At 39.3% G+C, this 16,599-nt stretch overlaps 1 protein-coding gene across 2 annotated transcripts in view; it reads right to left on the reverse strand.

Moving 5' to 3' along the window:
• Window positions 1–57: 57 nt before the first annotated feature.
• Window positions 58–16,599, reverse strand: part of psmd1 (proteasome 26S subunit, non-ATPase 1) — a 35,049-nt gene continuing 18,507 nt past the window's right edge. For both annotated transcript variants that reach the window (XM_023339940.1, XM_023339939.1), the window contains exons 18-25: window positions 13,695–13,811; window positions 12,708–12,810; window positions 7,553–7,722; window positions 4,165–4,257; window positions 3,761–3,847; window positions 2,020–2,193; window positions 1,152–1,317; window positions 58–258 (exon numbers count right to left, since the gene is read on the reverse strand). In XM_023339940.1, coding sequence (XP_023195708.1) covers window positions 1,171–1,317; window positions 2,020–2,193; window positions 3,761–3,847; window positions 4,165–4,257; window positions 7,553–7,722; window positions 12,708–12,810; window positions 13,695–13,811 — 891 coding nt within the window. In that variant the 3' untranslated portion in view covers window positions 58–258; window positions 1,152–1,170. The remainder of the gene's footprint in view (window positions 259–1,151; window positions 1,318–2,019; window positions 2,194–3,760; window positions 3,848–4,164; window positions 4,258–7,552; window positions 7,723–12,707; window positions 12,811–13,694; window positions 13,812–16,599) is intronic.

A 16,599-nucleotide genomic window follows, 5' to 3' on the forward strand; every position in this document is an offset into this window, starting at 1 on the left:
GTATGACATTAGAGAAACTCCCTCAGGGCACGGATGGTGAAATAAACACCCACTCTCTTCAATTTTCATTTTTTCTTTATTGAACAGAACAGAAAAAAAAATATACAAAATGAGAACGTGATATATTCTTTGAGTAGCCAATGAGCAGCCAGAACAGGAAGTAAACGTGTAGAAGAAGTGAAGAAAGGATGTGGCTGGATATGAAGACACACACCCACAGAGGGGAGCTAAGCGTTGCTATCTGAAGTCTTCTTGTGTCTGACGAGAGAAAAACAGAGATAATGAAAATTTAAAAAAATAATCAATAAACCTCCTAGAACAGAACTGGGAACGTTATTTTGAAAATTGCTGCAATTTGCTGAAAACTTTTTCTTATTTCTGCTGTTATCCAAAAGAGAAGCGTGATCACCTTTTGGATCAGGCAGTGGTCAGGACTCAACATGTTCTGTGTATTTAACCTGGACCTTATTAAACCTTCAGCTGCCCTCAGATCTGTTTGCACCATCCAATCCAAACCCATGAGGTCAGTCGGCTATCCTCCCTGCGCCCATTAATCCGCCACAGCGCTTCAGCCTCGTGGAGAGACGATACGGTAAGGACCGAGGACCTAATTTGGTCATTGACACCTCATCGGTCTCGCCACACGCAGCCGTTCACCCCGATAGAGGGAGACGGGCAGCGGACTGTCCAACACAAACACATCAAGCAGCCAGGAATCCTTATGGCGCTTGAAGACAGATGAGTTCATGAGAAGGTTTCTCCTGCCGGCTGCAGGATGAGGAGTTCATGTTCACCGTATTGAGCTTCAGACAGCCTTGATTCCTGTAGCTTTGTCAATATTTGACCAATGTCAAAAAAACATAATTTTGCAAATTACTGCGTGTCCATTAAATAAGAAACTAATTTAAAATCCCAACCCTAATTCCACCCTCTCCTCTTATCCTTTTTCTAGCCATCCTGTGTGCAACACAAGGTTAAAATGTTAAGCTAACCTGTTTTGATAGCAGTTTTCCTAACAAACTAATAATAGATTTCAGTTATTTTTGCTTTTTTTTTTAACCACAGGTGCCAGTAAATGTGGAAACTTTTTTTGGCCAACAGGAGAAGCAAAAACTGCAAGAAAAACATTCACAAGGCTCACGTGAACATACCATTCCTGTGGAAACATTTCTACTCGTCGATGTACTCGAAAGGCTCAGGAGGCTCAGGCTCCTGCTCTTCCTCTTCTATTTTGGGTCCATGAGCTGAGACGGGTTCCACCAGCTCCTCTTCCTCCTCGCTGGTGTCCTTCAGGATGATGATCCCCCCGGTGTGAAGCTGGTCAGAGAAGGATAAGAGCAATCAGTAACGCAGCGGGCTAGCAGGTTAAATACTGAGTGATATTTTAAATCATCGGCGCCTCAGAAAGACGGTGGCTTGAAGCCAGCTCGATATGAACAAAATCGAAAAAGTCAAGCAAGAAAAAAATAATCTCCACCAAATTAAACAGGAAATCTCTTAATAAATGCTGTTACATTCAACAGATTTCAAGATAAGCCTGTAAAACCTCTCCACTTCCTAAACCCGACCGTTAAATCAAAAACAAACCCTTAAAAGGAAGGCGGCATAACTGAACCTCAGACAAGCGCAGACAACCTTTTGGCGCTTGACGCAGCGCTGCGTATAGCGCAATACTCTGAAGCTTTCCCTGCTGGACACAAGAATCAAACAGAGCTTCCTCTTTATGAGACTGGGGTGAGCTCCTATTGGGTGACTGCACGCTGTTCCTGCTATTTACTGCAGAGATGTCAACATTTACAGCAGGAACGCCGGATTCTGCTTTATAGCCACGGAGAGGAAGTTTCTAGACTTTTAGATACGAGTCAAAAGCTTAAGAACCCAACAAACCGAGCAGTTTGTTTTGGAGGATATGTCCTGTCTGAAATGTTTTAGGTCAGAAAATGATATGGGACGCATGTCATTATTAAAGTGAAGAATTGTTTAGATGTTTCTACACATGAACATGGAGGCTGTGGTTACCGGTTTGAAAGGCTGGTAGCGGCAGGACTCCGGCATCATCAGGACCTTGAGCTGCGCCGGCATCACTCTGGCCGGGTTCTCCAACAGCTGGAAGTTTGGCTCCACCTCTTTCTTCTTCTCTTTTTCCTTCTCCTCATCCTTCTTCTCCTTTTCCTTCTCGCCCTCCTGGACTTCCTGTAACGGGAAAAATAAACAGAAAAATGGACTGACTTATTTCTCACGTAAATGCCTGGAGAGAGTAATGATATCCCTTGAGCTTTTCTAAATCACATTGCAACCACAAATTAAAAGGTTTTTGGGGGATTTTATGTGACAGACAAAAACAAAGTCATGAAAGGAATCCATCGTCTCAAATTAGAAGGTTAATTTGCAAACCTACCAAGACATGGCTACCATTCTTACCATGGAAACATGGCCATCAAGAAAAATGCATTTCTGCACTAAATTTGCCAATTTTTATCACAGATGAAACTCATAGATAATTTGATCCAGAGGAATCATATATATTTCCTCGATTTTTGTTTTTTCTGGTGGATATTTTCACCATGGCCACCATGGTTGTAATAGAGAATAGAGAAAATTGTTTGGATCACTAACCACTAATTCACTTAACAATGCTAAATGGGCTAATCACAAAAAAATTACCAGGTGCTAAAGTTAAACACCCACAAAAAATTAGTGCGAACTAATGCTAAACATTAAGACAACTTTCAGTTTGTGTCGCACATCTTCGCCTCCTTCCAGTTGACAACTGATGTGAGATTTGTAAAAAGCAAAGTCCTCAGTGGGCGTCTTATCTTGTGACATTTCATTACTTTAAAGTTGCATGAATAAGATGATCATTGTGGAAAACATACGATGTGACAAAGTTCATTCAATTAAAAATGGGTAACATTTTATGCTATTAAAAGGTCTAAGAGGCTCAGAAATGTCAGCCATCTTGAAAAATGGCCCCATGTGAAGTTAAAACTTGAATTCCGAAATTCAAGTTCAAATCCAGTCAAAGACCTAAACTCATAATTACTTTATAGTTATTTTCCGTTCCAAGTTGATCTATGGCATAAAAAAAACAACAAATACATGATGACATTTCTGGTTGTAACTTGCCAAAACGTGCAACAGTTTGGTTGGGATGAAAACTTTTGTGAACAGAAAGGTCTCTGTTACATTCAGCCCAGCAGGAATTAAAAACCTCAGGAGGTTAAAGGCCCAGACATTTGCAGGCTTGTCTCTCAGCCCCGGAGCCGAGATTCGGCGTGGCAAAGCGAATCAAACATGCAGCACACACCCAAAGAAAACCCCAGAGTAAGTCTCTACCGGTTCTGGTCCGTCTCAAAGATCAAGAAAGGCAGAAGAGAAATGAAGCGAGGTGTGTGTTCAGAGTTGGACTCGGAGAGCTTAAGTGAAGAATGAATGTGTGCTTCAAATACTCCAATAAAAGACCATTTAACAGTTATTTTATTAGAATACCAGAGGCATTCAGTAAAGGGTGTAATAAAGTTTTCCCATTAGCCAATAAAAACACAGAATACATTTGAACATTTAGTGTGAACCTCCCACAGGGGTAGAAATCTCCCAAAATGTTACAACATCAAAAGTATCCTATAAAACGTAAATGCAATTAGGTTTATTTACATCATGTTTAACCCAAACTGCAATAAAAGAATCCCTCTTTTAAAACCACAGTAATATAAACGCAGGACCAGTGAAAACGAAGGTGCTTATGGAGGCTTCCACTCACCACTTCCATCTTCTCCTCCTCCTTTTCCTTCTTCTCCTTCTCCTTCTTCTTGGCTTTGGCTGTGATGGAGAGAACAGCGGTGGAAACCTGCCACGCAAACAGAGGGAGACATTTCCACGAGGTAAGACAACACCACAGACAGTTCAGACCTTCTACAAAAATTGCTTTAAAAGCACAAGAGCTAGCCGACCACAAAATAAACATCTGCCGCTACGTTCTCCACTACGTTCGGAGCAACCGAGAAGAAACAGGCCAGAAGATGTTAGGCAAATAAACACTATGGGGGAAGGAAATGATGAGTTCTGCCAGTGGGTGTGTGAAATCATTAACAAATCAATATGAAGCGAGATCGTTTTTCCCAGAGTAAAAATTTCAGAAATGCGCCGTGGCGCCTTCGTTCTCACCTTCTCCTTCTCCTTCTCCTTGGGAACCTCCAGAGCCGGCGGGTAGGCGAAGGTGGAGGGCTTACAGTTGGAGCGGTACTGCACCTTCGGCATCTGAACAGAGGAAGCAGCAAAGATGACTTTTTAAGCGATAACAAGATTTTTATATCCTATAACAAATGTAGCATATCAGACTACTTTGAAATTCTTGTTTTGGTTTTTTTTTTATTATTATTTTTATTTCCAAAACATGCCTTGGTGTTTGGAAACCTTTGTTGCCAGGCAGGCTAAGACGCTTCCTGCAGGAGGTCATTAGGATTGAAGACATATCAGGAGGAACTCTGGTCCGTCCCATTTACGTTTCTTTGCTGCTGCTTAAAAACCTGAAGCTTCACCGCAAACCAAAGATTTTCTGCAGGACTGAGATCTGGACACTGTCTGAGCCACTCTGTGACCTGCTATGATATGCTTCTTCTCCATCCACTGTTTTAAGTTACTCTTTACATCCAAGACCAATCTTGAGCAATCTAGCAGAGTGACAGTTCTCACCCAAGATATTAAGTGGTGAAGTCATCCAGACTGAGCAGAGTTACAACCCCAGACCTCAAAAACCTCCCAACTGTCAAGTCAGAATCAATGGGTTCTGTGCCGTTACCTAGCAACCCCACTCAAGTCCAGCCCTGTTACCTAGCAACCCAAGGAGCTCTAGAACATTTGGTCAACAGGTACAATGTCTGCTGGAAAAGTGTTTTGAAATCTCATTATCTAAGAATGATTTTGTGTAAGCAAAAGTAATGGACCTGTTCTGTACAGTCCGTTGAACGATTCTAACCTGCCTAAAGAACAGTAGGTACACTGAAATTTGAATTGTTAAATAAATGGTTTTACTTAAAACCAAAAAGGAACAACCATATTAATGCTACAATAATATATTGGTTATTGTACTATGATATTTTAACCTTCATTTAGTGTTATTCTGATCTATTTATTGAGCAGGGATCTAAAATTTCAGTTGTTCTCCAGTGTCTAGATGCATCTCTGGTCAAATGATTGAATGATCTCAGTACGAGTCCTACTAATGACTTAATCATTTAATTCAGATGAGGTGAAGCAGACAGACAGCTAAAAGTCCCAGAGGAATGGAGTTTGAGACCCCAGATATGCCATAATTACGTATAATTAGTAATTAGTCAGGCTATCTGGTCTGGTACAGCCTGCAGTCAGCTGCTCATCTAGAGGCTTAAATCAAGGTTGCTGCATTAGAAACTCAAAGTGTCAGAAATGCACCAAGTCACCGTGTAGTTCTGTTGAGCTTTGACATAAACAAGTCATATTCAAATATATGTACGCTTTCAAACTGGTTTTCTCATATTATAATCAAAAACAAACGTTAAAAAAAACAAAATAATCTTTTTTTCAATTATTGTAGCGAGTGTTGACAGGCATATTGTATATAGATTTCTAACCTGGCTTGGCCACCTGATTATTTTTTTAAATCAAATATTTCTTACTAATGCAATGACTAAAATGAAAGAAATAACTTTGCTCAAAAAAACATCTGATCCACTAAAACACTTCAAAATTAGTGAGAATGAAAGAGTATAGTGTATGACAAAGAATGACAATAACAGCATTCAGAGGAAAGAAATTTGAAGAAATATATAGATGCAAAAAAAAATTTCTGGAAACCATTATTTTAAGTGGCCAAAGACCCAGGGATTTGATTTAGAAACTAATTTTCAAAATAAAATCACATTTAAATAAAGATTAAAAATGAAATGCCTAATTTATGAAAAAATAAAGTGACATAAGAGGGATTTAAACTTTGGAGAATTAATATTCGTTTCGTATGTTAAGAGCTGAAATTAATAATTGCAAAGTCATCCAAGGGACTGAGGTGAAGCAAAAATGAAGAGTTAAATCCATTTCTAACCAACTTTCTGAGACAATAGCTTAAACCTCAGTTATTCATTTCTTCTAACAGCAGCAGACTTTATCTTCTGTGAAACTGAACCAGGGTTCTGTCATGAAGCTGCAGCTGCTTCTGTTTAGTGTAAACCTCCAGATTAAGACCAGTTCACTAAAGCTAGATGATTTAAGCGACTCCAACAGCAGCGTTCTGCTGCAGGATGTGGAACCAGCAGGTTTTACTTCATCTCTGATGAAGTAAAACAAATCGATGATAACTTCATTTGTTATCAAATGAAGTTATTTTTCAGTCTACTTGTGAGAGGTTTGTGCTTTGTGATTCAACCAAAACTATGCAGCGAGTTGATCTGACAGCCCAAACCTCCCGGCGTTCCTACATTCTTTCTGTATTATTTAAAGCAGATTCTCGTTCATATGAAGCTCATAAAGTGCCCTGGATATCAGGTGCTCTTGATTGGAGAAGCAAAGAGGAGATAAAGCCTATTTAATGTCAGCTTAAAGCTGCAGGATGTCACACTGATCTGTTGGCACCGCTGTTCGAATGGCTGGAGGCCAGAACAGGCCCACAGAGAGGACCGCCACAGACGTTCTGCACTAAATGCACAACGGGAAACAAAATCACACATAAAATGTTGTCAAAAGTGATTTTTAAAATATTTTCTACACCTTTAGATTGGTCACATTCTGTCAGGCTGTAACCAAAAACATCAACATAAAGCAATGCATAATTGTTAAGAGGGAAGGAAATGATGCATAACTTTTTACATAAAAAAAAAATATGAAAAAAAATGAAAATGTGGTGAGCTTTGGTCCCTTCACTCCAATGCCCCCAAATTAAATCATATGAACTAGGCGCCTTTAGAAATCGGCATAATATTAATATCCACCAAAAGTCCAGAAATTTAGACAATGGATTTTGATGAGGCTTACTGGTCAGACTAAAAGTAGTTTTTGACGATAACGAAAAAATCCAGAATTAAATATACTTTGCATTTAGCCCACATTTCTGCATTAAATGTGTGTTTATTGGTCTAATGTTATATTCTAATCTTATATGTCTTGTTTTCATTTTGTGGGAGCAGAAATTTGTCATATTTAACAATAATAAAGACTTAAAACATCAGGCTGTGTTTAATTCATCTATAAATTGTTTCACTTTATAAATTGAGTTAAATAAATTTCAATAATATTTTAATTTAGTAAATGGGTTTGTATATGTAATAATTAGATACCTGTAACCCCCATAGATTATATTTAGGGACACCAGAGTTAAGGGGCTGACAAGAAATGTGTCACAGTTTTGAAAATCTGTTAAGAAAAAGTTTGTAATTTTTAACTATTTTGTGTTGGTCTATAGCAAAATATCTGAATAAATCATTTTGAATATTTCTCATTTGTATTTAGTTTTTGCTGATCTGCAAGCAGAACAGCAAGTCATGAAGCGGTCAGAGGCAGCGGTCAGAGGTCACTGTTTCAGTACCTTCAGATCCTTGTTGAGGCCGATGATGGCTGTCGGTGTGAAGGCCAACGACAGGAAATGAGACAGAGGGAACCAGAACCAGAACTGAGTGAAGACCAGCAGGCCGACGACCGACGGCATGTGAGTGTGGCCGGTCCTGGACTGGAGAGAGATGCTCACGTTGCGTCCACCTGGACAAAGGAAGACGAGAGACGTTTCAGGCTGAGCAGAGACACAAGTCAATATGACTGAGAATGGAATAAAATATCAGGTTGATTATGTGGAAAAGAATGACGTGAAGGTCTGTGAGAGATAGTCCAACATATCAATGTAATAAAGTCCATATAACAGAAGGATTCTTGTGATGGTCACACCAAATCATTGACTTTGTTATCCTTAAGCCACTTTATAACCACATTATCTTTATGCTGATGACTATTTTCCATTTGACAAACAATCTGTGCCCAAAGTTTTACTTCTGATGACTTTAGATGTCGCTCCAATATTTCCACATAATGTTCTCATAATGTGCTTTCTCCAGTTGTTTAAAGAGACAGTAATAGTTCAGTATGTAAACTTCTGATTTTGAAGATATTAATAAATAAATCTTTGACATTCTTTCATTATTGTGGGGTTTATTTAATGGAAATAATTTTGGAGATTCTAACTGATCAAAAACAAGAGAAATTTAGTCTTATTTGACTTCAGAAGTAGAAAAAATGTGCATGTGTCTTTTTATTCGGTGCACGTAAACTTCTGGTTTGAACTGGATATTGAGACTGACAGTCGGTGACCAAAAAAGTTCAACTTTTAAAACAGCTGTCATCCGTCCTGAACCATTTTATACCAGTCGTGCTCTAAATGATGAGATGAGGGACTGTGAGGTTAACAAGGGCTCATTCCAGGATGTTCACCACCCAAAGTTAGACGTGTTCTGGCTCCGATTTGGGATGTTTTGGTCATAATTAACAAAGAGGTTGTGTCAAGCCAAGTACACCCAGACAGGCACTGCCTCCTGCATCCTGTGATCAAACCAGATTCATTATCTTTATCTTAGCAAAACAGATACATTATTCATCTACAAAGCAGTGATTGAGGACAACTGACTACTTTTAATTTTAGTTACATTTCTAACTAAATAATTTGTCAGTCCAACACCTGGATAAGATGCAGGTTTTGGACTGACAAACCTCTCTGATGGCTGATAGATGATGAGCACTAGCGATGCCAATAGGAATATATCTTTACATCCATCGTTACCATTTTTTTTATATAATTTGGATTAAATTGAAGGGTGTGTAGCAGCTCAGCTGACCTTATTTGATGTCCATATATAGGAATATTAAAGATTATATTTAAGCAACATGTGAACCTTTTAATTGTTTAACAAGATGCCATATAATCATTTCTAAATTAGGTATATTTACTAGTTTAGGTCAAAAGGAGCTTCATGTTCCAAACAAATTAGTAAGTCAGAAAAAGCATCTCAATTAATTTTCATTCTGGTATTTTATTTAAACATGACAAAACTATTTTGTAATACTTAGGGGAACATTTTTCAGAACAGCATGACTCACAGTGTAACTGTGTGCTCGTCTAAATTAGACAATGTCACATTTATCTTTGGTGTCAGCTGAAAAGGTGAACGACATGTCTGGCCAAAGTTGCAACAGAATCCAGTGTGTTTCTGTCCAGAACAAGCAAACAAAAACCAGAAGACAAAAGGAGGGGAAGAACAAGCAGATGAACTCGTCATCTCTGTGGGCGAGAGAAGAAGCGTATTTCACAGGGGAGTAGTTCTTCCAACTAAAAATGAACTCATCTTAAACAATACCACTTAAATCACGTGCTGTCGTCTCCCATCCATTCTGGTCTGAGGTCGTTGGGATGACTTCAACACAAGAGCTTTATCTTGACATCTGAACCTCCTTCCTCTGCAGCAGATTGAACGACGGCCAGAATCACTAACGAGCTCCGCTCGCCACGCCACAAGCCCGTACTTAAAAGTCTCTTAAATACTTAAGCGTATGAGTGGGCTTCACAAGGAGCCCCCACCATCTCCTCCCGCTGTTTTTGCCAACTCTCAGATTGGAGAGCCAATTTTCATTCCAGGGAGTTGTTATGGGGGGATGATGGGACAACGGCGATCCTTTAGTGGTGTAGCGTGACTGTATGAACAACCAAAGCACGTATTTGACAAGAGAATAAAGTCAGGGGTTGTTTTTTTGGGTAAAACGGCAAATTAATAGTCTATATCAGTAAAACTGAAGAGTGCCTGTGGACGCTCAAACTGCTGAGGTGAGAAAAAGAAGACTTGAATATGGAGAGTGAGGAAGGACGAGCTGGAGGCTGACATTTCCTGCTTAATGAGGACCAGTGATCATGAAACTGAGCTCTAATCGCTTCCTCCAGTGAAATTAAATACAATTTCCCTGCACCTCAAACACTACTAACGACCTGCAGGACCCAGAACACTTAAACATTTATGCTGCAAGAGCCTGAACATGCCTTATGTCTAGTACATATTCTCCATCAGAATATATTTTGGTATTATGCAGCAGAATATGATGTAGAGGAATTATGAAACCCACAAAAAAACACCAGCGATCAGAGTCTAGTCTGGGTTTATTCTGCTGATTTGACAAATAATGTAGGTCCTGAAACAAAATAACCATCCTGGGCTAAAGCTAGACAGATTGAGGAATTCAAAAGGAAATGTGGAAACTAGTAAAAAGAAAAAAAGAAAACAATCAGCAGCTTGAGCCATGTTTATGTGGGAGGCAGAAGTTATTTGTTTCTCTTTTAGCAGGATTGCTAAACTGTTTGACTCTTTGTAAAATTACAAGATGGGATGCCCGACTGTGAAGTGATTCACTGCTTGATGTCTAACTGGATCCAGAACTGGTTTTATATTGAGCCTTAGCAGCGAGATACTTTCATCCAAACTGTTCAGTGCTGACAGGAAAACCAGTGACAGTGATCCCAGGCTGAAGGTAGGTACCAGCTGAACATCTTTCAAACTCTCTACATTTGGTCAGGCTACATAGCCACACACCTCAGTGGATCTCATTGAGATTTTATATGACAGACCGACACAAAGTAGGTCCAAATTAAGAACAGTGAGTGTTTTGGTGCATGTTTTTACTGCGCTAATGTGAATTTTTCACAAACTCTTTTTTGCAAAATAGCTAAAGCTCAGTGTGCTCAGATAAAGAGTATCTGGGAGTAACATTTTCCAAGCTCAACTGCACTGAGATCTTGAATCTCAAAGCAGTGGGCCATTCTGGCCATTCTGACATCTATATGCTCTGATCTTGCCTTCCTGCTTCAGGGTGAACCTTCAGGCCAGCCTCTAACAAGTTTTCTTCCTGGTATATCCTGTATTAGGCTGCAATCGTTTCCCAAAAGAACTAAAGAAAAAATATCCTCCCACTTGAGCTTCTCAGAGGTTACCCTTAGGCTGCTTCTCTTAAAGGGGCAGTATTATGTAGAATCAACATTTTTGAGCTTTACATCATGTTATAATGATGTTCCCTCATCATAAGCACACCTGGAATGTTGCTATAACTACTTCATGCATGTTGGAAAAATCCTTGAATCTCCCTCGGCAACCATTTGGGTTGCCCGGTCATACAAACCACTGCCTATTTCCACAAAGCACCCCTCCTCTATACCTCTCCCACTTATCTCCTCCAGACTAGCCAGCAGCAATTAGCGAACACCTGGTGGAACTACACATCTGCTGAGCTCATCATATGAAATACTTCTCAGTTTAACGCTCCCAAGAATAATGTTAAAGGCTTGAAAGAGGGGCAAAGTTGTGATGGCATGTTGAAGGTGCAGTCAGAAAAAGCAGGAGATTCTTAAATAGACAGAGGCCCAATTTCAAGGCGTCAAATTACAAAGTTGAATTTCTTTTATGTTATGTTTGATATATGCTGCATTTTTATAACAACTGAGGTTAAAAGTTTCTTGACTGGCACTATTTGCATGGAAAATGCATAATACTGCAATTTTAATAAATGCCCTTGTTGCCTGCCATTTTTTATTCCCTCCCCCCCATTTTAATTTTTTCCCTTACTTAACATCTGGATCAGAACCTGCTCACTTATCTCTTAATCTCTACATGAAGATATCTTCATAAAAGAAAAGCTTGTACAAAATATTTGGCCCCAGAAAATTGCATTTGTGGTTTTAGCAATCTTGGTCTCTCAAAACTTAACCCTGATATCTTTACATCTGTCAGTCTAATCAGAGAAAAGCTTTGATATGTGTGACATTTCCTCTAAATGCCCAGCTGCAACTACAGCCAGCTCCTCTGTCAAGGTTTGGAATAAGAGATGGTACAATCCACCTATTATCTACAGTCATCTGGACAAACCCTGCAGCACTGTTTGTTTGAGGCAGAGTAAAGATGGCTTTCTTTACTTACTTTGTCAAACTGAACTGAATAGTTTAATAAAGTCTTTGTTTGGTTTTTTTTTTTTTTTTCAAATATTTCTTCATTTCATATGTGTGTTTTTGTCATGATTGCTTCTGTGGAAAAAGAAAAATATTCTAAAAACTGAAATGGAAGCTTATTACAAATGTATTACAAATAAGTATTTTCCATCTGGAAACAAGTCAGCGAGAAAGCTGCTTTCTGTCAGTGTGAACTCACCAGTTCTTTTGTACATTGAGGGATTGTGGGATTTGTTTGAAGCCCTCTTTATATGATGATGTACAGCTCTCATGGACCTCACACACACACACACACACGCACACACACACACACACACGCACACACACACACCGACTGCTTGCTTGTGTCCACAAACATTCACATAGACATACAAACACAGAGACTCTGAGGCAAACAATAATCACCAGGTGGAAGCCAACGAGAGCAGCGTAGAGCTGAGGTAGGACCCCCGGGTGCTAACGCACCTTAGCCTGATCTGTTCCAGAAGCGGCACACACGGGTGGTCAGCACCCGGAGTTACTTTGTGTGGTGGAAAGGCGCAGAGAAACCACAAAGCGCAGTTAGCCTCGTGCATCGTGTAATTAAGCAATGCAGAGCTTTTTGTTCCCCCTGAGAGGTGAGACCACTTAGAGCATCTACAACCACCAACCGTTTTAACCTTTCGCTCAGTGAGAGGTGAAGGTAAACCCGCAGTCGCTCTGATTGGAGACTGACCTGCGTCGAGGATTCCCTGGGCCAGGATGGCGCCGAACTTCGCCATGACGTCGTCGTGCTTGTCGTTGATCACTTTGGCGTAAAGCTGCCTGAACTGATTCACCTAAAAAGAAAATATGTTCGTATATGTTTTCAAGCAGTTTTCTCACAGTAAAATTCAAGCACTCTCAAACTTTTACAGCACCACACTTTGGAGACAAAAACAATACAAAGGAACTCAAAAAGACAGTTTCAATTCACTATTGCATTACATTTATTACTGTTAATGTTATAGTTTTCTACATAGCAGGGATCACAAACTATTTTATGTTTTGAAATGTCTCTTTCACAAACAAATGCTAAATTAACAAAAAAAAAATCCTCCAATATCAATGACTTTATTATAAAATATAAGACAACCTTTATTTCAATTACAAAACTGTGTGGTTTGAATATCAAGCAGTTTCAAGGACTTTACACAAAAATCAAGCACTTTCTACAAACATCTAATTGAAATTCAAACATTTTCAAGGATTGCAAGCACCAGTATGAACAATGTGTTTTGATTTATGTCATTAAAAACATCTTTCCAAAAATGTTTTGTCTGACAAATTACATATTTTTCAGGCAAAGCAAAACTTTGATGTTTAGTCATTTGAAACTTAAAAGAAAAGTTTCAAACGACTAAACGTTTGAAAGAAAAGTGTTCCTAGCACAATCCTGCATACCAGCTCAAGCTTTTAGATCTGTTGCTGTGCAGATGAGAAGTCTTTGAAAATGTGTCTGGCATTTCTTAGCAGTCAGTGACAAAGGCCGGGGCGCCTCAAGGCCAAGTGTGTGCCGTTATGCCAGCTACGTTCTCTGTTTTAGTATTCCCAAATAGATTCTCTCCACACAAATCTGATGTATTTTACTTTCTAAAGTTTTTCTTGATGAGGAACACAAAAGTCTAGATCAACTCTCTGATCCAGGCTGCAGACAATAAAGCCAGCTTCCCGACTTACTCACCTTGGGACAGGTAACCTCAGTCTGCTGGATCATAATGAGGGCCGAGGCAATGAGGGCACCTTGTCTGACGTAGTTTACTGGGTCGTTAGTCATGGGCTCCAGCAGATTGATCGCTTCCTGTGAAGGAAAAATATAAAAGTAGAAAACAGAGGAGTAAGTTAAGCTGCATGTCATAAACCTTTAGGTGGGACATTATAAATCTATAATCCAAAACATTTCCACGTGGGAGCTAAACGAATTGAATGATTAATGATAAATATTTCATTAATATAGTTTTTCCATGAAGGACTGTCAAGGATTATTTGACATAAATAAAGGATCACTTGGTACTTTTTCCATAATTTGTGTAGTTTGCTTTATCTTCCAGGCCAAGCAGTATTATTGCTGTGGTTTGGAGCTGCAGTTTAGAAACAACGGACCTGAGACCAGAGCAAACCGAGCCCAAGTCAAGACCAAAACTTTCAGGAAGGTGAGACCAACGCCAAACCAAATGAGATACCATTTTCAAAAACATTCTACTTGCAATAATTTCATTTTTGCTGCAATCATTTAATGAAAATATCCATGTTGCAGCAAGCTAACATTTAAGATGGCTCCAGACTACACGGTTTCACTGGCTTAACTTCTTCAGCTTGGTGCATCACAACAAACCTGAACCAGAAGGGAAGCAAATCAACAACTACCTGCCGTTAGTCCAATAACTCCCACAGTCTGGTAACAACGACTCTGAAGAGCAAATGCAACCAGCCAAACAATAACCAATTTAGCTGCAGGTGGCAGACTTAACTCACTTAGCATTCTTTTTTCCATGTGGTACAGTCAGATAAACATTCAATTATTTGCACTGCAAAATATTTCTTTCTTTTACTTGTCCTCATTACATTTTCAAAGTGAAAAACTTTGCTGCATTTGCAGGAAGTCCATCAGATAAGAGACAGAAACAAGACTGAGTGGTTATATTTATCGCAGCTTTAAATAGTCAAAACAAAGTCCTTTGTGAATTAAAGATAATTCACAAAGGACACAGCAAAAACAAAATCTTATAAATTTTTTGTCTAGCTTCTAGTGAAAATATCTCAGTACACTTTAAATAAGACAAAACTATCTTACAAGTAACTTTTCAGCAAGATATAGAAGGTTGTTGTAAGTCAATAATTCCTTAATATTGATATAAAATGTACTAGCTTTCTCATGTTACAAGTGAAAGTATCTGCCAGTGAAACTAGTACATTTTTTAAAATGCATTTTAAAGAATTATTGACCTAAAATCTTGCTGAAAGGTTACTTGTATGTTAGCACACTTGATACAAAGATATTTGTACTAGAAACTAGATGAAATAAAAATCCTTGCAAAGATTTTGTGTACCCAGGCTTTCACTTGTGCAAAAACAAGAATCACAGTTTTGCTTTAAAGTTTGCTTTCAATCGTTTTCTTTGTCGACAAACAGATCACTCCAACAGTGCTACTTTTGTTTGGTTAAATACAGGAAAAGACATTATCAGCAGAGGCAAACAGACCTCACAAATTAATGACATTAGTGTCATCCATATCTGGTTTCCCAGGACAACAGAGTTAACAATTACTCTCTTCCCATGAGTGGTGTGAATGAGGGAGTGAACGAGGGAGGACAACCTCTACGCTCTCCTCTGCTCTGCAGCCAGTCTATCATTGCAGCTTTTATGTCTCTTGAGTAGTTATGGCTGTAACTAACACCAGCAGGCCAGGCGGGAGGTGTCGGGCCCGCAGAGGAAAGAGCAACAAACCAGGATGATGACAGTGGAGGTAAAATAAACGATGTTTCATCAGTGCTCTCGGCCTAACTGGCTGAGACGGCTGCGCTGTGAGACGATAAGTCAGCGTGTAAAGCCAGCGCTCGTCTACCACATCCTGCCCACACTGCGTTGAGGGAGGGGGGTAATTAAAGGCATTTACTGTCTTATCCAATCAGCAACCCCGGTTGGCTGCTAAAGAACGCATTAATTAAACTGCTGGGCTGCTTCCTTCAGTTTTTGCTCCCAACATTAAAGTTCAATATTTCTAAAAGCTGTCTGGAAGCTTATAAACAACTGGATTGGAGCATAACTCATTCAACCACAAAATAATTTCTCTATTTATACAAATTTGTGAAAACAGTATCTTGTGACAGAGTGCAGAAACAATGAGAAATTTTCTTCCTATTTGCAAGAAAAGCTGAAAAATAGGTTGAAATTTTCCTAATGGCACAAAATTAGCATTTCTCCTGAGGCGACACTGATCCGGTCAGAAGAATATTCAAACGCTAAGATGTTGAAAAATAAACAGCTGATCACATGCAAAACATTAACTTTAGTGCCTCGGTGCTGATCAGCCCTCATAATTAAACACGCTGTGAACTGGCAGCACCCCCTACATCTGCCTTCCTTGCTCTGGTTTCTGGACTTCAGAGAACCCGATCACAAGCACAGAGTAAAGCCGAACGACAGCGTGCCAGCTCAGATCACTTTAGAAGCTAATCTGCAATGAACTTTTCACATCTGAGTTTTTCTGTGCTGGCCTGCCATTATAACGCCAAGAAATGTCAACAAATCAAAAATCTAAATATTTTCCACCAGGTTGTAATAAGTAAAAGTATACAAAGCAAGGGGAAAAGTAAGTCAGGAAGTTTTGGACAAGTTCCTTCCCTGCAGGGGTCAAAGAAGGATAGCCCAGGCTGAAATCTTCTGTTGTATTAATTTCATAAACAAGCCAACAACCAGCTGCTTCATTCAGCCTGGATTATCTTTACATCAGTGACGCACACTTTGTGCCAGGAGGAAAGAAAGATGGACTTGAAACATAGCAAGGTGGACAAGCTGGACCTGTGATGTAAAAATTAGCAACAAAAAATACAGCTTTTTGAAAATAAACAAAGATTCACTAATCAAT

Source organism: Xiphophorus maculatus, chromosome 9 (genome assembly GCF_002775205.1).
Source record: "Xiphophorus maculatus strain JP 163 A chromosome 9, X_maculatus-5.0-male, whole genome shotgun sequence".
NCBI lineage: Eukaryota > Metazoa > Chordata > Actinopteri > Cyprinodontiformes > Poeciliidae > Xiphophorus > Xiphophorus maculatus.